The 21,083-nt window shown below is 39.9% G+C and overlaps 1 protein-coding gene across 5 annotated transcripts; it reads left to right on the top strand.

Moving 5' to 3' along the window:
• The first annotated feature begins 600 nt into the window (after positions 1 to 600).
• LOC111864000 (exocyst complex component 3) lies at positions 601 to 19,612 on the top strand. Of its 5 annotated transcripts, XM_023850885.2 has the most exons (14): positions 601 to 811; positions 5,226 to 5,315; positions 6,841 to 6,927; positions 7,788 to 7,894; positions 9,114 to 9,262; positions 10,115 to 10,310; positions 11,097 to 11,351; positions 11,469 to 11,624; positions 12,691 to 12,816; positions 14,483 to 14,665; positions 14,910 to 15,082; positions 15,998 to 16,115; positions 16,654 to 16,806; positions 17,556 to 19,612. In XM_023850885.2, the coding sequence occupies exons 3-14, from the start codon at positions 6,873 to 6,875 to the stop codon at positions 18,165 to 18,167; spliced, it is 2,283 nt and encodes a 760-aa protein (XP_023706653.1). In that variant the 5' UTR covers positions 601 to 811; positions 5,226 to 5,315; positions 6,841 to 6,872; the 3' UTR covers positions 18,168 to 19,612. The 5 variants fall into 5 exon arrangements, with proteins under 5 accessions (XP_023706653.1, XP_023706656.1, XP_023706654.1 ...); XM_023850888.2 differs by lacking the exon at positions 6,841 to 6,927; XM_023850886.2 differs by lacking the exons at positions 601 to 811; positions 5,226 to 5,315 and adding an exon at positions 5,699 to 6,334.
• The last annotated feature ends 1,471 nt before the right edge of the window (positions 19,613 to 21,083 follow it).

Here is a 21,083-nt window from a genome sequence, read left to right as displayed (position 1 = left end):
GAAGTAATGCGAACAGGGCAAATAATATTTGAAATTTATAGGGCTGATTACTAAGTAGTTTGGCTAGTAGGCAAATTATAAGTTCAATAAATTTTCTGCTGTAATGGAACAAAATCGACATCTCAAATTCCAGCCACTGGACATTTACTTTCAGTCATTTCAATTCACTGATCTATTTGTATGGCAAGGTACATTTTAATATTCAATCTTCTTTTAATAATGTGAAGCAAACTGTTTCCTGGAGGTTTCCTAACCAGAATCTTCAACATATTTATTGCCTTAAATGATAAATGTTTCTTTCTATCTCATCCATTATGTTATGAGCCTATTAATACTTACTTAAATGCAAAGACTTTTGTAGCTTTTTCAATTTCCTACATGTGACAAAATTTAGTGTTTACAAAAAAATTAAATAAGCCAGTACAAAAATATATGCTTTGTGATGTTTGAGCATAGAATTACATCAATAAGTAATTAAAATTTGTATGGTAATGTAGTCAGATGAAATAGTCGAATTTATATGTAATTAGCTGTCATTAACAACTACAGGATTTTTTGTGGGACATTTTAAAGGTACATGGCCTGTCGAAGGATCTCAGGGGCAGTTCAGAACATACCCGAATAAATCATACTTTCAGTACTGTTTAATAATCGTCAAGTTTTTAATACTTTCCAGTATTGGAAAAGATAGGTCGGAAATGGTAGTGACGAGTTTCTGAAATGCGTTTAATTTGTAACAATGTTCTTCGAGGATGATACGCATTTCATTAAAATAAAACAAGCGGTGACCATAGAGGAAGGCGAAAATATGGTAATTAGTCGCATGCAGTTCGTGTTTGGATATTGAATAAATTAAATATTTGATGGATTTAAACACTAAAACATTTTAGCCCTGCAAGAAATAGTTATTAACTATGTTTTTTTTTATTTTATACTTCGAATAAGTTAATCATTAATGTTGTAGTATTTGTATTCTATACCTTTCGTAATCTATAAAACAAGACTTTGAATTAATAATTAATTCCACATTTATTGTAAGGTGTATGACATTCGGTATCTAACAGGCTTTCATACATGGATTTGTAGAATGAAAAATAAATTTGAAATTTTAAATACGTACATTTCCCATTTAAAACTTCATCAGAATCAGTGTGACAGTGGTTATCACTTGCCTTGCAAATTCTGTCTTTCTACTTAATGAATTCAAGCTCAGACTAATATTTATGCCCTAACATCTAATCTCACGTTTAAGATAGTTTAATATCGTTTAATTTATGTTAATTCAGTGTACTGAGTACGACATTTATGAAGTATGTGAGGCTGCTGAGATTGTAGAAGAATAGCAAATGGTACACATGCAGCTTAATTTTGTGAGGGGGGTAAATGGTTTATAATCAGAGCAGTAAACCTTAAATAGTTTCCAGATAAAGGTACACTGCCTTAAGAGTAAACTTACATGTGTTCAGTTACAGCTCATTTAAAAGGAAAATATAAAAATGCCTTACATAACAAATCATAAGTTAAGGTTACTGTCTTCTAGTATGTGACATCACATAGTTTGCTAGTGCAGTACCAACTATAACCTGAAGAAGGGGGTTGCAGTTTTTTCTAAAATGTTGATTTATATTAGTCAAACCATATGGTGTCACATCCCAGAAGACTGATGTTATCTGCTTATATAACTAGAAGGACACATAATTTGCTTTATGAATATTCATTAGGAAGTAATGACTGTGAAGACAGAGATAAAAGAAGAAATTACAGTAGAAGAAGAAGAGGTGAATGCAGATGGGTTAAGCTCAGTCAGGTGACTGAACTGCTTATTGATTGTCTTGTATTGTACAGACATCCTCTGGGCTGATTTTTAGTAGGTTCATGGTTCAAATACTGATACAGGTTGTCCAGATGGAAGGTATCCAAAATAAAATAATTGTATCTCCGAAAACATTTAATATACACATTTATGAGTTACATCATTACAAAGTGAAACTATCAAAAAGTTTTTTCTGAGTATAATTTTCTCAATAAATTTCAGTATGGACTGCCTTGGTGGCATGACAAATATCCAGGCTTGAAGCATGTTTGGTGCTACCATAGCCACAGTGTCTCTTATGTGGGCTTTCAGGTGCTGAAGGTTGTTGATCTTATCCTGGTAGACAATGTTCTTCGCATAACACCACAAGGAAAATCCAGTGGGGTTAAATCTGGTGACCTAGGGGGCCAAGTGATTGATCCACTTCTGTTGATCCATTTCTCAGCCATCTGTCTGTCCAGGTGATACCTAATGTGGTAACAGAAATGTTTCATTTCATTTATTTCATGTCCATGGATCATTATACATGATATAAGACATGTCATTCTTGTGTAGTTATAGTATAATAAGTTTCATGATGTTACTATTGCGGGGGGCTGCATGTGAAGCATGCAGTGCAACGTGGAATTTGGGTACCAACTCAGCATTTGCTCTGGGACCAAGGAAAACCACGGAAAACCTTGATCGAATTGGCCGGTCACAAGACCTCCCAGATACACTGGTTTCTAGCAGCACCACTCCCACCACCTCGGCTCCATATCCCATAGTCCCTGCTGTGTTTTCTCCAGCACATGGCGTCCTATTTCCTGCAAGAAGAGAGTTACGCAGTATACACTCCTAGTGTGTGTTAAGCTAAGCTTAATTGGCGGTGCATGTGCATAAGCCAGGCATGAAAAAAATTCAGAATTTTCCTTTCCAATGATATAAACCAGATACATGTATGACAGTTTCTGAGATACATTTTTTATTTTGAATACCTTTCATCTGGACACTATATAGTATTTGATGAGTTATATGTATATTTATGCATAAATGAAAGTGGTCTCTTTGTCTAGTTCGATTACACACAAGTTGTGGATATGATAAGTCAGTAATGCAGTGGTCATTGGCAGAATTTATTTGAGGCTGTCTTGGATTTTCTGTCCATGAAGTAAACAGAACAGTCAGCTAGTAATGTCCAACCTTGTATCCATTACTGTGGAATATTTTGTAAGCTGAGTGGTGAAGACAGTAAATATAAAATGTTTAAAGTTTTTGCTGCGTGTAATTAAGCACCATTCAATGAACTTGGAGGAAGGGGTGGAGGTAAAGCTCTAAGCATACTTAACCTGGCACTGAATGGAGATACATGGAAGGCTTTACACTATGACAGCTTTGTCCATGAAAAGAGCCTCTGGTGCACGTTGAGTAGAAGGCTGGGTGTGCCCCAGAGTTAGTCGGGATGTGGGAATGAAGAGAGAAATCTGTGCCCTGTCAGAAATCAAACCCTGAATCTCCTGTCATCCAGCCCATTGCCTAGTCACAATATTTAGTGAGCTGTGTTCCTTGGACCTGAACCTGAAAATATGAAGAAAAAGGCACTTTTTGGAAGGGCAGATGGTGAGAAACATTACAGATTAAAAATCAAATGTATCCACCCCTTTCCCAGATAATTCAATTTACTAACAGAATGGGTAAAATAAAAATAGAGAATTGGTTTGTTCCAGAACACAGACTGATATACTCGTATGTATTTAACAAAGCCATGGAGAGAATAATAAAAAAATAACTCTATTCAGTAACGTTTATCTTGTAGTTAGATGTATGAATTTCTGACCGTTTGCAATGCAGTTGGGATGAGCTGTGCCATCAGCACGAAGGATCTGGCAGTACTGGTGGACTCCAGGCTTCAGCTTCACTGCATACAGGAAGAATACATCAGTTCTGTATGCACCACATGTGGTTTCCAGTTCTTATCTGACCCAGCACAGAGTTCTGAAACATGCTTAAGGTGTTGTGCAGGAACGTGTGAAGTTAAGCCTGAACCACATACAAGATATGAAGGGGACTACACACAATTGTGTACTGACTGTGGAAAATGGTTTTCAGCCTGCAATGTATTAAAAAAGTACAAATGCACTTGCAAGGATAAAATGCTGTTTGAATGTAATGAATGTTGCACACTGCCGGCTACAAAGGAACACTTGTATCAACACAAAGTTCATCATACTGGAGAAACACCATTTCTGTGTAATATATGTGGTAAACACTTCACAGAATCAAGAAGTCTCCAGAGACATTTGCATAGTCAACACAGTGATGGAAAGTCATGTCAGTGCAGAATTTTTAATAAGATATTTGCTACTGAACATATTCTCAAAACACACAGCAAAATTCATAATGAGAAACCATTTTCTTGTAAACAGTGTGGTAGATATTTCTCAAGACAGAGCCACCTTGCAATCCATGCCAGAATACATTCTGGCGAGAAACCGTATGTATGTAAAGAATGCGGCAAAACTTTTTTCAGTTCAAAATAACCGTTTATTACCGGATCCATACTGGCGAGAAGCCTTATTCATGCAACTTCTGCACGCGCAAATTTCGTGTTTTGCAAGGTGTGAGGTTGCATATACGAACACAAACTGGAGAGAAACCGTTATGTTGTAGTGAGTGCAGTTCATGCTCTCAAGAAGCATGAACTTAAGCACAGAATTAAGAAATCTTTCGAGTGTGATAAATGTGGAAAGACATTTTTACAATCGGGATACTTGAAGATGCACCAGTTAGTTAAATGTACTTGAGTTTTCATTTCAGCCTGATGATATGGTGACATGGGTGTTTGGAGTGGTAAAAGGGATGGATGTAAGGAACCATCAGATTCATAGCCAAGATTTAACTGCAGTGCACTAAAACAGTGTTTGTTGAACTCACAGCAATGACTGTGTCAAGTACCATCTGGATATGAATGACACCATATAGTCTGGTAGAAGTTTAACTACATTTCAAAGGGGCACATTGCTTTCATCTCCAGAATTGATGCATAAGCCAAGCAGGCAGCATTAGAAGCAAGCCATGTATGTGGCTTGTTGAGGAAGTAAATATTGTAATATTTCTCTTTTTCAGAAAGTATTAATAAAACACTGCGAGATGAACTGATAATTGTAAAAGTCATACATATATCACATTCTGCTCATAATTTCTCTCTTACAATCCAATTTTTTCCCTCTACAAATCCATTATGCAGATCACACAATTATGTTTGTTAACTTTTTGTTAGCTTTTTATGTACTAGTTGGTAACAGTACATAAGTTTTGAATATTCAAGTCTTGAACTGAAGTGAATCTTACCATTTTAAAATGGTTACATGCCTGTTCACTGCAACTTCAGCTGCATTTGGTTATGCTATTTAAGTCCTATAATTTTTTGCAGATCATGTGTATGATCCTTGAAAGGTTAATTGTTTCTAAAGTACACTTTAAACTCCAGAATCAAAATACGTAAGTTACTAACAAGTGACAGGTAAGTGCCCTTTTAACATATTTGATAAATATTTATGCTACTACAATTAAAAAATGTTTTTTGTGGATGAAAAGTGTTGGTAAACTGTCATTATAAACGACTGTATGAGCCAAAAATGGAGGGATTTCATTCACACACACATTTCTATTATTCAACTAGCAACATAGTTTGGCCTGATCAAGTGATGATTGAGGACTATACAAAGGATGATATAGTGCGTAATTACAACGCTAGTATAAGGTTCTTAAGTATGTAAGTAAGTGATGATTTGTTGTGCATTGGCCATTTTATTTTATATACTTTTTTATGCACAGAAAGGGCAGTGTGTAGTTTGTATTGTTCATCTTAGCATTCTTGTTATGAGTGTTGTAAGTCTACAATATACCCAGCTGCCTAATTTTAGAGCATGAGTAATCCCTTTGCAAATTTTTACCACTGTATCTCTTTACATTAACTTCGTATTAATTGAGAGCATTAACCTGTAGATTGCTCAGTGATTTAGTTCAGCGATCATAAATCTATTGATAATTAATTTTGCAAATGCTTATTGTAGCAAGTTCTTCTTATGACAGATTACTATCAATAAAAGCAATATAACAGTTGGCGATCATAGCAGTAGTCTAAACTTAAATTTGTGTCATATCTACTCGATTTGGAGCAGTATAATTCAAATTCGATATTTTCTGTGATGTACGTTTAAGAAACATGCTATTCTGATTTACGGTATTTTATAACCAAATTGTGTCTGATTTACATGGTTTTATGACCGGACTTCTAATTTAGTTGTCTTTCTCCTACATGACTTTAACTTTTGTTTTTTTGTAAAATATGTTTATGCTTTATTTGTATAGGTAAACGATCTCTACCTTCACGCTGTTATTCGGATACTGAATTAATTTCATGTTGTTTGTTTCGGTGTTTGTGGGGCGCGGAATTAAATGATAATTTTATATTAAATCAGGTGTATAGTCTGAATTTGTAACTTAGGATATATAGATGAAAGCAGTTTTCAAAATTAGGTATGGAACAGAGAAAATGGAATGTACGGATTTGTTGTTTTACAGTTGATGTTTCATTGTCACGACTGTGAAGTGGGAAATACGCTGTGCTATGTGTGGGTGTACGCAGTAAAGCATAGTTGTCTTACGAGAGAAAGATTACAACCAAAACATAACACGAAGTTAATGTGAACAGCCAAAATTGTACTTGCATAATTTCGAGGTTATAAGCAGCCATTATTCATGCCTGTCACCAAACGTTGTGGTGAGGTTAGCACCCCTGTTTTGTATCCGTGAGACCGCGGTTTCAATTCTCCACTAGGAGAGACTGAATTGATATTTGTTATTATTTTCATTCATTCATTCATTCATTTCCTTTATTTTCCATATATCTATACAGGCAAAAAACCGAAGATGTGGAAATAGTCCCTTTGATAATAGATGTATACATGTAATAAATTACATAAGTCACACAACTAAAATTATATATATGTTTTCTTTTCTTTTTTTTAACTGGTATTATGCAGACCGATGAACCTCCAACTGCTTGACTGCAATCATGCCAAGGCGTTATGATATTCAGCCATGTACTATTCTCTGGTACAACAGGAAAGGTAGATTTTTGTCTTGGTTCAGCATTGATTAAAATTTGGTTGGTGGCCTGATTTATGTATGGTGCCTCCAAATATGTTCTGTTGGACCTTCCTGGCCTCCCTCGACCTATAGAATGCTTTTCTCAACTGAGCACGCTGATCAGTAGTCAGAACCTGCAGCCTAATGTTCGCCTTGAATCAGTTTGGGAAGTGGGCTGATAATTATCACTTTTGAAATGTGAAGATTATAATCTTCACATTTCAAAAGTTTTTCTTCTGGCAGGAGGTGTTTATTTGTGAACAGAAAACCCTGCATCCAGGTGCCACCATGGATCAGACAGAGGATCCTCCGGTATTGTCTCATGAGATTACAAGGTCTTCATGATTATTTTAGAATTGAGCAGTGGTTCCTTCTGCTTCATATTTGGGAACAACCTCAAATCCCACATACTTTGGTGCAGTGTCGTTGCATATGTCAACTCTGGTGGCTGAGTGTTCTCATGGTCATTCGGTTTCATTCAGTGCCTTGTAACCTGTATAGCTGGTAATGCTTTGTTAAATAGATCAGTCAAGAATCAAGATGCAGGAAGTGGTAGATTCTAAAGGATTCCGATGATGGTGGATGACACACAGAATTACTGGGTTTTTGGACTTTTTCCATTGTCCGGAATTCTAGGTAATAGAGGACACGACATTTCGGAAACTGGATCTGTTTCCATCTTCAGGTGGGAAAGGAACTACTCAGGTGGGCCCCATAGAAAGAGTTAATCTGAATCACTGGTCCAGTGTCCTCTATTACCTAGAATTCCAGATGTTCGAAAAGGTCCAAAAACCCAGTAATTCTGTATGCAGAAAATTCTTTGCATGTTTTTTCTTTTTAGAAATAAATTGTGTCGAGATGGATGTTGAACAGCTGGAAGCAGAGGCGAAAGCCACAGCAGCAAAACATGTTATCAACATGCTTCAGCGACCCGGCCAACTGGAAAAGGTGAGTCACCGTGTCTTCCTTGCAGGGCAGCATAACTTCAACATAAATTGATTTGTTTGCATAAAACTCGATTGGAAGATAGGCTTACCATCAGGAATATCTGAATTTGAATTTTTGCCAGTGAAATGTCTGACTTGTGTTTCGTTAGTCTCTCCAGTCATGTCCATAATAATTGCTGAAAAATGGTCTTGCTTCTGGTTCTTCAGTGAAGATTTGATCTGTGGCTATACTTTGTTTGGAATGCACATGGAGTTCATGTAAAGAAACATGAGGCAGATAGCAAAATGAGCTGAAAGCATGTTTCACAGCACTGTCTTCTGCAGTGTCCTCTTGTTAGCTGTTATTGCAGTAAGGAGGGATATTGTGTGTAACCTGCAAAAAATATGTCTCAGACCTTTCAGGCAGCAAAAAATGAGCACACTGTTACCTGTCATCTCTGTGTTGTTTTTATGCCTGCATTGTGAACAGAGTGTGGAAACAAAATGAACCTAGAATAGATATGCTTGGGTGAATTTTGTTTGGTCAGATATCCTGTACAAGACCAGAATTCTGTGCTAGGTTCCGGATTCATTGCAATTCACATGAAAATTTACTATACTATATATGTTATTCAAGGGCTAGACCAAATTAATGAAGGCCATATAATATATATGTATATTCTTCCAGAGAAGAAAGTTACCAGCATACCAATCCTTGAACCTGATCCAATTCTTTGTATTTGCAACCCTTACTCCTGCCAGCTACAAATTAATTTGTACAGAAATTGAAAAAAGGACACTTTGCCATGGGAAAATATGAAATTCCTACCATCTCTTTGTCCTGTACACATACTACTAGAAAACTTGTCAAAGAAAATATAGAACAGAGCTGTAACACAGCATATGGCTGAAATGTTGGTACAGAATGGTTTTGACATTAGACCTGTGTGGGAAAATTATGATGTCAGAAGCCTTCTGACAGAGGATCATGAAAATATATTGAAGGATGTTATTTTGCAGAACTGCAGTGCTGCAGTAACTGTTTGAGATATATTCATATTTTCTTTCTGTTTCTGTAGGTATTTCTTTGCCGCATATTCTGGCACTGTGCATGATACCAGTGCACGGAGATATGGCTGCCTTAACAAATTCAAAATCACTTCCAGTCTGTGGGTAATGAGGTGTGCCCTGTTATAATGCTGTGATGCTCACTTGACATTCCTTGACATTTCTCGTGGCAGGTGGAGCAGTATAAGAGGAGGGTGAGTCGCAAGAAGGCATCAGTGGAGGCCATGCTGAAGTCTGCAATGCAGAGTCAGCTGGATGGGGTTCGTGTTGGCCTCAACCAGTTGCAGATCGCCCTTCACGAGATCGGAGAAATTAAGCAGAAGTATGGAATGTAACATGTTATCCTTATGGACACAAATTCTGTAAATTGTTCAGATTTTCAAAACCTTGGTGCTCATTTTTTATCCCTGGTGGTCTTCTGCAATTTCTAAGAAGCTTTAATAGAGCCAGGATAGTTCAGTAGTTGTAGTGACTAAACTTTGGCCTGGACAGTTGAGGACCATTCCTTGAAGATGTGATGCAGTAAGAGCACAGTTGTATGCTTTCATAACCATCACCAGTGAATAGACCTGAGTATTCAGTTTCATGTCCCACTGCTTGCCTCTTGGAAAGAGGCTCTAGTACCCTTTGGTTAGGAGACTGAGTGGGCCTCAAATCCATTTTGACATAATGTAGAAGTAAAAAGTCTGCATTTGCTGTGAAGCAAACTCCAGTGCTTTGTTTGTCCTCTTGGTAGCCTAGTCACTAAACTAACTGAGCTGTGCTGTATAATATTTGCAGTTGATACAGCACAATAAAATAATTTTAAAAATGAACAAAGGAACCCAAATCCTGGAAATTAGGAGAATGATGTCAAGGAATTCCTTACTTACAATGAAAATGAAAAACTTTGGATTTGATATTCTCATGGAAGTGACTGTGAGGAATACTAGCTTCTGGGATGTGATGCCGTGTAGTCTGGTAGAAGTCCACCAACGTTTTGGAACTGTGCTTGCCATCAGCTTCTTGCTAATTTTTTACTGGGCTAACTCTTTGGTCATGAAGATGGAGCAGTACATGCCTTCAGAACATCACTGGACTTGTTCCAGGCTACTAGAATATGCAGTGTTACTTCCTAGAAGGCAACATGTTTCGGGTATGACAGTTATGCACTTTTTTGAATATTTCTTTTCAGCCTTAAGTGGATTGAAGAATCGTTTGCAGCTGTGCCAGGACTCTATGCAAAGCTGCAAGATGTCCGTGATGAGAACATGAGACACTCGCAGTACGTGACGGCCATGGAGAACCTGAAGCACATCTTCACAGTGCCTGAGAGTGTTGAGAAGACGAAGCAGTGGATCAGCGAAGGGAAACTGCTGCATACACACCAGGTGCACAGTCAGCACAGAACAGGATGGTGCCTGTGCATGCGAGACTTGTGTTTTCCAAAGTTTACACCACTTTGCTCTGTCACCAGATGGAATATAAGGCCCATTATGGCTGCACCATAGCTCAAGTGGTTAGTCACTGGCTTCCCACCTTGGCGGCCCGGGTTTGATCCCGGGCCTGGTCAAGTGGGATTTGTGGTGGACAAAGTGGCGCTGGGGCGGGTTTTCTCCGAGTAGTTTGGTCTCCTTTCCACCAAATTCTCCATCATCATAATCACCTGGGGCAGGTAAAATAGGCCAATCAGTGGCCGCCATGCCGAGTGGACCCAGTTTGACGCCACCCCCCACTAAGCGAAATGAGGCCCATTGAAATTTCAACAGGAAGTTGTTGCAATTGTCAGTATTATTGTTGAATTCGAAGCATAAGATGTGCTCAGAAAGTAGTTTGAAATGTTCTTTAAAGATGTCTGTATTAATACTAAGACACTGAATGTTTTAGAATAACAGTGTGCTGTAGGTGTTGCTGCTGTCTAGGGGTACACTGTGAGTTCTTGTGACAGAAGTGAACATGGAATGCCAACTCAAGCATACATCACATTTCCATCTTCTGTTCCTAATCATAACTACTATCTAGGCTTATAAATGCTTATATATATGACAACAGAAAATGAGCATTATCCTTTCGTGTTGAGCAATTCTTCCATTATTACTAGAAACTCAGTGCTATCTTTGGTGTCAGAGCCATGTCATGTACGTTGAATTGAAGTACATGTTCTGCTTACATTGCAGAGCCTGACAGATCTGGAAAACTCTCGTGATGACCTTCTGTACGAGCTACACAAGCTTCCGAACCAGGCCCCTGCAGACAAAGTTATGCTAAAGGCGTACTTTGAGGATGTGGAGGTGCTGTCACAGCTACTGGAGAAGCAGCTGCGTCTGGTGCTCAGTAGGACCCTGAACACTGTCAGGAAGGAGCCTACTGTCATCGTGACTGCCCTGCGCATCATCGAGAGAGAAGAGAAAGCAGACGGCTTTGCGCTGCAGGTCTCTGTTTCTCTCTTCTCAGCGGCATGTTTGATGATGCTAATTATTTAGTGATATTGTAATTGTTGACTCATGTTACAACTCAGAAGTTAGCTCCTTTGGTTCTTATGTACACAGCGGCAAAAACAGAGTGGATTCCTGCCTCCAGGACGGCCCAAAAAATGGCGTGAGAAAGCAATGGAAGTCCTGGAGAAAGCTGTGGCCCAACGAATAGAAGGCACACAGGTGGATGAACGGAATGATAACAAGATGTGGCTGGTTCGTTACCTGGAGGTAACTTAATGTTGCTGTAACATTTGCTGTACTGTTTGATGAACTGTTTTTGTTGGTCTTGTCTCTCTCTTTTGGCCCCTTGCTTTAACATACATGAGGACTGGAACCCATTGTGCCACTGTTAGTGAATGCTGTTGGTTGTGATGATGGGGCTGGGTGCTTGATGCACTGGCAGTCAACTGCTAGCCATGCAACAGAATGGGCACAGTACAGGAAATGGGAGGTGTTCCAGGTGCAGAATCCGTCGCAATGGGCTAGTGAAGCCTCCAGTTTCTTCAGGGACCTCACATGACATCACCATCAGAATGCAACATTGTTGTCAGGCTGCCATCAAGAGGAAGCATTTTGGTATGCTTGTGAGAGGTGTGTCAGTGTGATCCACCACAACACCTGTCCCTGTGTGGCCTGGCACTGTCCATGACATGTTGTATAGGTCTGGGTCTGAGGGTGGTGAAATGATTCCAGCTGCGGCAGCCCTGGGGATTCTTTGAGGAGGGGATCCATTAACTGGTGCATGGGTGGGGTGGTTACTTTCCTGTCCATGGAGACTATTGTTAATGGCCTTCTTCACTCAGCGCAGTGCTTGAATGGGTTTCATATTAACACACCTTATATTTGAATATCCCTAAAACTGATAATGCATGGGCCCATATTCAGATGGCAATAAGCCATACCTTTATGAAACAGGTCAAATTTTCTTAAGCCTGTAAAATCAAGTAACACATCTCGTGACCTTAGGATTCTATTTATATGCCCAGGTGGGCAAAACTTCCTGGGAAAGTCAGGATCAGACTCGTGAAGTCCACGACTTAGACCATTACAAGTACATGATGGGCTGAGTGACATATGTCGAGGGCAGAGACAAGATTATCCATGGCAGGACAGAAACTGTCCTATACAGTTGAGAAACTGCTTGTGAACATACAGATTGAATGGAAGTGACTCAGGATGAGGCCATATACAGACGTTATGAGCATGTTGATGAATCTTGCATGACATCAGAGCAATGCCCTGACCAGGTGAACAACTATCATATTGTCAGTGACATGACTGCTCTTCGTTGCAGCTGACACGGCAGCTCATTCTTGAAGATCTGCGTGTGGTGAAGACACTTTGTGTGCCCTGCTTTCCTCCACATTATGACATTGTCAACAAGTTTGTGCACATGTACCACACTGCCCTTTCCCATCACGTAAGTAGAAAGCACTTGTTGGTCTGGTTCAGTCTATAATCTCTAACCAAGATACTGAAAATCACAAACAAGACTGACTGTGCTGCGACTCTCAGTTTGAACCACAAGAATGTGCCACTAAAAGTGAAAAACATGAAACTAAAAAAAAAAGGCGAAATTGTAGCACAAACAGGAGCAACAAGAAAATCGTGACTGTGATCACCTGTCACAGTCATGACACCAGGACTGTTACAGTTAGAGGCAAGAAAGTGGTCAGACCCATTTCGATGTTAGATTACAACAAATCGATGATAGGGGTCGATCTGAAGGACCAGCTGCTTCACTCTTATTTGATTGAGAGGAAGCGAATGAATAAATGGTACATGAAGTTATTTTGTGGGCTCTTGAGCACCTCAAATCCGAATGCAATGATAATACGAAGGGGGACCCAAAAATAACCGGAAACGACCTGTTGCGCGCGCATGCTTTGTAGTTACGAGTTGTGCTGCTAGGTGGTGTTAGCTGGGGGTCTCCCGCGACTGTTAGTGAGCTGGCGTCAGTCTGAGTTAAGTGGTTTGTCTGTGGTGCTCTGTTGTGTGCGTTCCTGTTTCAACCCTTTGGCGATTAGTGAGATGGCCGACCAGAAGGAACAAAGAGTGTGCATGAAATTTTGCTTTCTGTTAAGGAAAAATGCACTTCACTTTTCAAGTCGCAGCAAACATTCACGCGGTTTTCTCTTTGGTCATCTCCGAACAAGCGAGGAACAAATTTTGCAGACACCCGTCTCATGTGCAAACCTTCGGTTAAAATTCGCTGGACCGTGCTCCATGAGATGTTCGTTTCCTCAGAAAGTTGGTCAATGGTCTTTCGACGATCTTCATCAATTTCACACACCCTCTTTGTTCCTTCTGGTCGGCCATCTCACTAATCGCCAAAGGGTTGAAACAGGAACGCACACAACAGAGCACCACAGACAAACCACTTAACTCAGACTGACGCCAGCTCACTAACAGTCGCGGGAGACCCCCAGCTAACACCACCTAGCAGCACAACTCGCAACTACAAAGCATGCGCGCACAACAGGTCGTTTCCGGTTATTTTTGGGTCCCCCCTCGTATATATGCTTAACACAGGCAAAAGAATAGATCAGTTACAAGTATTATGTTTTTGGACATTATCCATCGTCCTGTCTATTTTCTTAAAAAAGAAAAGTCCTGTTTATTTCTCAAAACACAACGTTTCGAGACTAGATTCTGTCCCCGTCCTCAGCTAAAACTGACTCAGTTGAGTCCAGTAGACAGAGCTAGTCCTTATGTCGTCCAGAGGACAGGGACAGAATCCAGTCTCCGAAATGTATTTTTAAAAATAAACAGGACCTTTTTTTATATAGAAAATAGACAGGGCGATGGATAATGTCCAAAAACATAATACTTGTAGCAATGCACCATTGTCACAAACTTTTAAATTTTAATAGATGGGTTGTTCAGAATTTATTTAATTGAAGGACTTTTTCTGATATATTGTCCTGGATGACCTCCGCATGTGATGTTACAGTGGGACACACTACTGATAAAAGATTAATGATGCTGTTGGTCAGCAGTATGCTTCCTGGGCTACAGACAGCATTGTTAAACAAAGCATAAATAAAAATACAACATCAGCAATGAGTAAGTTTGGGTTCTTGCAGCTGCAGGAGGTCATACAGAATGGGCTCGAAGGGAACGAGTATGTGTCGATCCTGTCTTGGATTATGAACACATACACTGGTCCCGAGCTGATGCAGCATCCAGAACTGAACATTGACACATCGTCTATTGGCCCCTTGCTGAACAATGCTGTGATTGACAGTCTCCAACAGCAGTACCTGAAGGTGAGTTCATATCCAGGTAACTCAGTGTACACACAGTATGTGTTTGTTGTATAAGTGGGGACTGGATCACAAAAGGCTCTCTTCAGGAAAATTGCTGTATTTATGGATGTAATTCATGTAGTGATTGGTTGTGCTGAGGGGTTGCAACAACTGCAGTATTGAAGTGGATTGATTGATTGATTGATGGTTTAATAAGCAGATAAATCTTGAATCAGAATACCTCATCATTGCTGTAAATTTGCAGAACATGGAGACGAACTATATGGAGTGGATGCAGAAAACTCTGGAGACGGAGAAGTTGGACTGGGGCAATGGTACAGCTCCGGAAGGGGATGATCAGGGTTTCTTCCACACGTCCGCTCCAGTCATTATCTTTCAGATGATTGATCAGAATCTGCAAGTGACACGAACAATCAGGTAACTGCAAGAATAGTATAACAGTTTCTGTACTTACTTGTTAACTCTCAGAATTTTGAAACTCGTCTTAGCTCTGTCGAGCAGAGTTCTTGAGAAGGTAATAGTTCCACAGCTGATGAAATTTTATGCTTTTCATTAATACATAGATGCTCATTTCCAGATCCTGTATGAATCTACAAATTTATCATTTTAAGAAGGAGTATAATAAATTTTGAAGAAGTTTCTTCCCATGTTGCCCAATCTTGGTAACCTCAGCCATTTGTAAAACATGCATAATTCCATTGCCTCGAAACACATGCCCATTTGTCCCATCAGTTAAGTTTGAGATGGCTCCTCTGTCAAGACTCAAGCAGAAATAGGCCAAATGTGTTGGGAAAGTCATCACTTTCCATTTCACTGCCGATTTGAACTCATAAACACTCCATGAGTGGAAAGCCAAGTTATCAAACATTGAAGCATGTGGTAACCTTACTTACCATTTCAGTTAATTTCTAATGTGTAAGGGTGCTGAAATGAAACCTGTGAAGGAGTTGAGTGACAGAAGTGATGAGTGTGCGTGTGCAGTACAATCCCCATTTGATGTTCCCCAGTATAAGGGTGTCTCTCATTTTAACATTCAATTTTGAAGCTCCAAAGTCAGTAATCTCAAAGTCTGATTTCTTCCGTTTATGATTTTCCTCAGTTAATTCTTCGACTTACTGGTCCCCAGTTAAACCTGAAATGAAGGTTTCACCCTGCTAGTTACCTCATTGGATGTAGACAATCCAGTAATGTTTCCTTGCTTTAAGAGCCATTTACAAGTAACACCCTGATTGCAAAAGCAAGAATGTTGGCATATTGTAAAGTAGTGTGTTCCTGCTTAGAAGGTTAAGATGCACAACTCAGTGCAATGCGCCATGTTGGTTCTGTTTTCAGTCAAGATCTGACATTCAAGGCTCTGTTGTTAAGCATGGACCAGGTTACACAGTACGGAAAGATGTACCGTGATGCTATCATCGAATTCAAAATACGACACTTTGAAGACAGAAGTAAGGTAATGTAATCTAATTTGATTACCCTTATTGACAGGTTATCCCCATATTTTGTTTCCCTCGGTGCTCCTTGGTTTCATGGACTGAAGGTTCATTACTGCCAAACAAAATCACAGTTCTTGACAGAATCTCTGGCTCAGTCAATCCATTTCATCAAACCAGTTGATGTAGCAGTAATGTTCTGAACTCATGTTCAGGAGGTGCTTCGTTTGAATCTCAACTGGGACCCCCATCTCGTATAATAGAGGTTTGTTATGATTTTCCTTAATCAGTCCAGGCAAGCACCAGCTTAATACCTTGATTAGGCCAAGACTTCCTTTCATATCAGTCCCATTCATCTGTCATCCTCTCATGCAACATTATAGAGCACAGCTGCTGAGAGAATTACTAAACAACGTACAAAATAAATCTACATGTTTCCTTCATGTGTTATTCCTTTCTTACAAAGTCAGTTGGCTGTTCTTGTGCAGCCTGTGGCACAGTCTTGGTTGTTGTTCTGGTGTTCATCTGTTACCTGTTGAAATGTTCTCTTGCTTGTAGGTCCCATACTTCACGCACTACATGATCACGATCGTGAACAACTGCTTACAATTTGTGGAGTTGGCACAACTGATGAAGCAGCACTACTGGCGGCCTGGTCTCCATGACAACGAGGCAGGCACGAAGTTTGAGGCTCTTCTCAATGCTTTCCAGGTCAGTGGAGAGAATGCCAGTACCAGACGTTACATTAAGCTTGTTTAAATTGAGTTTTATTTGCAAATAGCTGAGTCATTTGAGCCAGTTTTACACATCTGAGTTGTTTCTAGCTTCTTGGTTTGCTGATGGTGCTCTGTGTCAGATGTATTATGCAAGGAATAACAGATCTCTGGGAAGAATGTCATTCAGACCCTTTAATGCCTTAAATTAATTTAAATGATATTAAAAACAAAAATGTATTTCTACCACACATAGTTCACAGTGCATCTCTGTTGCAAAGACCAGCCAGTCAATATTGTTTAGGGAAGTAGTTTCCACTTGTTATGAGAATGATATGGAACATATAAGTGCACTCTGTCGGCAGAAAACAGAGTTATTGAAGGTCAATGAAGTGGTACATTTGGATGTAGCTGTGGTTTACGTAGTTAAGTTTAATCTGGTATTTGCTATGACAGGCAGAAACAAACTATAAAATGTTAGATATTGCTGGGAAATTGGGGACTGAGATTTGAACTGAGCCTCGTGTATGCAGAGCTGAACAGTGACAAACGTGACGCTCAGCCTGGCAGGCCATGAGCATGTGCCATTGCAGCAATCCACCTTATGTCTGGTAAAGATTAATAATGTCTCTTGCAACCTGACAGAATTACAAAACCAGCAGGACCGATGAACATCACAACGTTACTGGCTAGCTAAGTGTGCTAGTTGCTGTGGCAGCGCGACTAACCCAATGTGTTTGCCTCTAGCAACTGCGAGATGAGGCAGCTCAGTTCCTTCTCGAAGAGGCATTTCTTGACCTGGAGCCACAGTTCCAGGACCTGATCACCAGTAAGTGGGTGATGAGCAGCATTCCTGTCGATACAATCTGCGTCACCCTGGAAGATTACTTCCAGGATTACATCCATCTCCGTGTCCGCAATTTTGACTACGTCATCTCTGAAGCTCAGAACTGGGTTGCAAAGCGCTACATATCTGCCTTGCTTCAGAAGAAGATAACATTCAAGACATATGAAGAGAGACGAGATGCAGCGGTTAAAATCATGGCTGAGGCAGAACAGGTGAAGGAATTTTTTGTACGACTTGCACCAAAAGTAGCAAAATTTGATTCCCCGTTTGAAATTATTAACACATTAGCTGAAGTTCTCAAAAGTGAGGACCCGGAGATCTTGTCCCTGGACCTCCATGGCTTGGTTGATAAGTACCCAGATGTTACACAGGATCATCTGGTTCATCTGCTAAGTCTCCGTGGAGATATCTCTCGCTCAGAAGCCAGAGAGAAAGTTGCTTACATCCTTCAGACGAATAAGACTAGGAAACGGCCAACCATTCCAAAGAGCATATTTTCTCTGATCTCATAGGTGGTTTACACAATTGCCACATCAGATATATGTTACACAAGTCTGCTGGCCAGCTTATTACTTCATTGGCTTGGATGTGTACCAGACATTTTTGGCTTCAGGGGGGCGTTAATTAGATGAAAATTGTGCGATGTATTTGAGATTGGCCACATCTGTTTTACTGAACAAATTTTAATTGGCCAGGAATGATTAATTTTGAAGCATAATATGTCAGTATACATTTTTTAATTTTTACGTCATATACCTCAGAGGTTCAGTTGATTCCCCACAAAACTGTAAGTCTGCCTCATATAAATGGTGCCCACTGTGAGTTTGTTGTCAGGTTGTGGCATGACATTATTCACGACAGAAAACATTTGGTTACAGAACAGAATCATAAATCATGTTGTCCTGAAGAAGCTTAAAATGAATCTTCATATAATAATAATGATCAACTGAACAGAAATTTATAATGAAATTGTTCCAAAGATAGTAATTTAGAAAATTTGCGAAGTTACAAATTGTACAAGATGTGAGGATCTTGTGGAGGTGACTCTATTGTGACGCTGTCCTTCTGGTAGATTGTTGCCAGTGTTTCGGGCTGGACCTCTGTCTCTACACCTGTCGTTTAAGATGGTGCAGCACATTTCTACCAGGCTGCACTGTGTCACACCCCAAAACCCACTAATCTTTACAAGTTGTACAATAGGTTTAATGTTAAATCATTTTGCAAGGATGCATGATCCTTCCATGGTTCAGAGCCCCATGTTAAGGCGCAGGTCCTGTCTGCAAGTAATCATCTGGAGGTAATGAAGACTCATCTCATAGGTACTCACATCTCATGAGTGACAAGATGGGCACATGTCAGACACATTGACTGTACCATTACCAGAGGCATCAGCCACAGCAAGCTACAGTGGAACCTCCATTTAATGTTCTGTAATTTAAGGTGTTCCCCTTTACGGAGTGAGTCAGTGCAGCGGTAAAACTCTTAGGCTTGTATTTGAGAAGTACTTGATTGGAATCAGAGGCAGAACACTGGCAATCCTGATGCAGTTTCTCCAAGCAGATGCTGTGATAGTAGCTTAATTCATCCACAAAATCCTTCTCAATTTATCATTCATCAGACACTGCACCATTCGACACTGTATAGTCAAGCTACTGACGGTGTCATGAAATACATAACAGGATTTTCTCTTATTTAATGTTCACTTTAGTGTTCAGATCCGCTGTTTTGCTAAGAAACCTTGAATGGGGGGCTACACTGTATACCTGTTTGTTTATTTGTATGACTGCATTGTTAACCACAAGTATTGCAGGGCTTGTCAGATTGGATGGAGCTTTATACAGATGGTGTATTCTTGTTCATTTAAAGTATGTTGATGTTCAGATGAAATTATATAAATGTGAAACATGTTGGAATTATTGTTAAAATGTTTGGTGAAATATAAAATGTTTATGAGTTACATGTTTTGCCCCTTGTTCTGCCCTGTGCAGAGATGTGCTCCTGAGGGCAGTAGTCATTCATACTGACATTTATAATGCAACAAATATATATTTCTGTTTTGTATTTGTGATGTTTCTAGTTCAGATGCCAGCCCCTTGGCTGGTTGTCCTGACAGGTTTTTAATTCTCTTCCTTGGTCACTCCAGATAATTATTGCTAATTACTTTAAATTAGGTGATGTCTGCTTCCTTCCAAATCCTTTCTGGTTCTTTATTCACGAATTATCTGATTATGCAGGCTAAGCTGCTGACAGCTTCATTAAATAAACACAATTGTGATGGACGTAGGGGGACCTTCTGACGAACTGACTTCACAGAGCAGAGTCCTTGGGAAAATAATATTTGCTCAGCTAATGTAGAAATTCCATTTTCAAGGAACCCAAATTTGTGTCCCATGTGAAATATGATAATCGCATGGTGTGTCATCGTGCAGTGCAATGCAAGTACAAGTTTACCGATATTTCGGTAAAAAAGTAAAAGTAGCCCTATAATGGGCCATGGAGGCCCATAGGGTTGTGAGATGTTGAGGTTCCCACATTTTCTCTAGACATTCTGCTCATAGATGGCAGTAAGATTGTCAGCGTTACGCGCTGGCTACCCTTTACCCACAGCAATATTCCTGGTCATTTCTGTTAGAGGCTGAGTCAACACCAGGTCCATAATGTGGCTGGAGGGATTAGGTAAACTGAAAAGATATCCTATGACCTCATCGGGACATGAACCAGCGACTGTCCGTCTTGTAGCATAGTGCCTCAACCAACTATACTACCGTGTGCCCCACCGATATTTCAGTAAGAAGCTGAAATCTTGCAATGCCATGACAGATTGACGATGTCTGCAAGGCATAAGAATCGGGAGTACAATGTTACAGGTTACACTTTGTGAGCCAGGGGGTTCTGTAACAGCTTGACACTGAGCACCAATCACAAAGTGTTCGTTTCCCACTGGCAGTGCATTGTGAAGGAGTACCCACATGTCTATATATGCTCAGTCATGAGTATGTTGTATTATTTATTTAAAAGCTTCACTCTATGTCATGAACAATCAGAACAGTGGGACTTGAATACTTATTGTATTGTATTTTTAGGGTAGGGTGGGTGAGACTGAGTCCCTTGGTACTTGGGCCTTTAAATGACCCATTGTAACATTCCTGGGTGGTGATGGAGGAAAATGGAACATTTGGTGGAGAGAGAACTGGCATGGGAAGCACTCCAAGAAGACCCATCCCAGTGACACTACATCCACCATAAATCCCACATGAAGTAACCTGGGCTTGAACCCAGGTTGCTGCATTGAGAGGCTGTTAGCTAATTGCATGAGTTATGTCATGGCCTGTAGGAATGTAAAGAAAACAAGAGATGTAGTTATTCTGACATTGCCTCAATGCCTATGTGAGACATACACACAAGGAAAGAGTTCTTAATATGAACCA

The sequence above is a fragment of the Cryptotermes secundus genome, unplaced genomic scaffold (genome assembly GCF_002891405.2).
Source record: "Cryptotermes secundus unplaced genomic scaffold, Csec_1.0 scaffold279, whole genome shotgun sequence".
Taxonomy (NCBI): domain Eukaryota; kingdom Metazoa; phylum Arthropoda; class Insecta; order Blattodea; family Kalotermitidae; genus Cryptotermes; species Cryptotermes secundus.
Note: the sequence above shows the minus strand (reverse complement) of the source record. Positions and strands in the feature narration are given on the sequence as shown.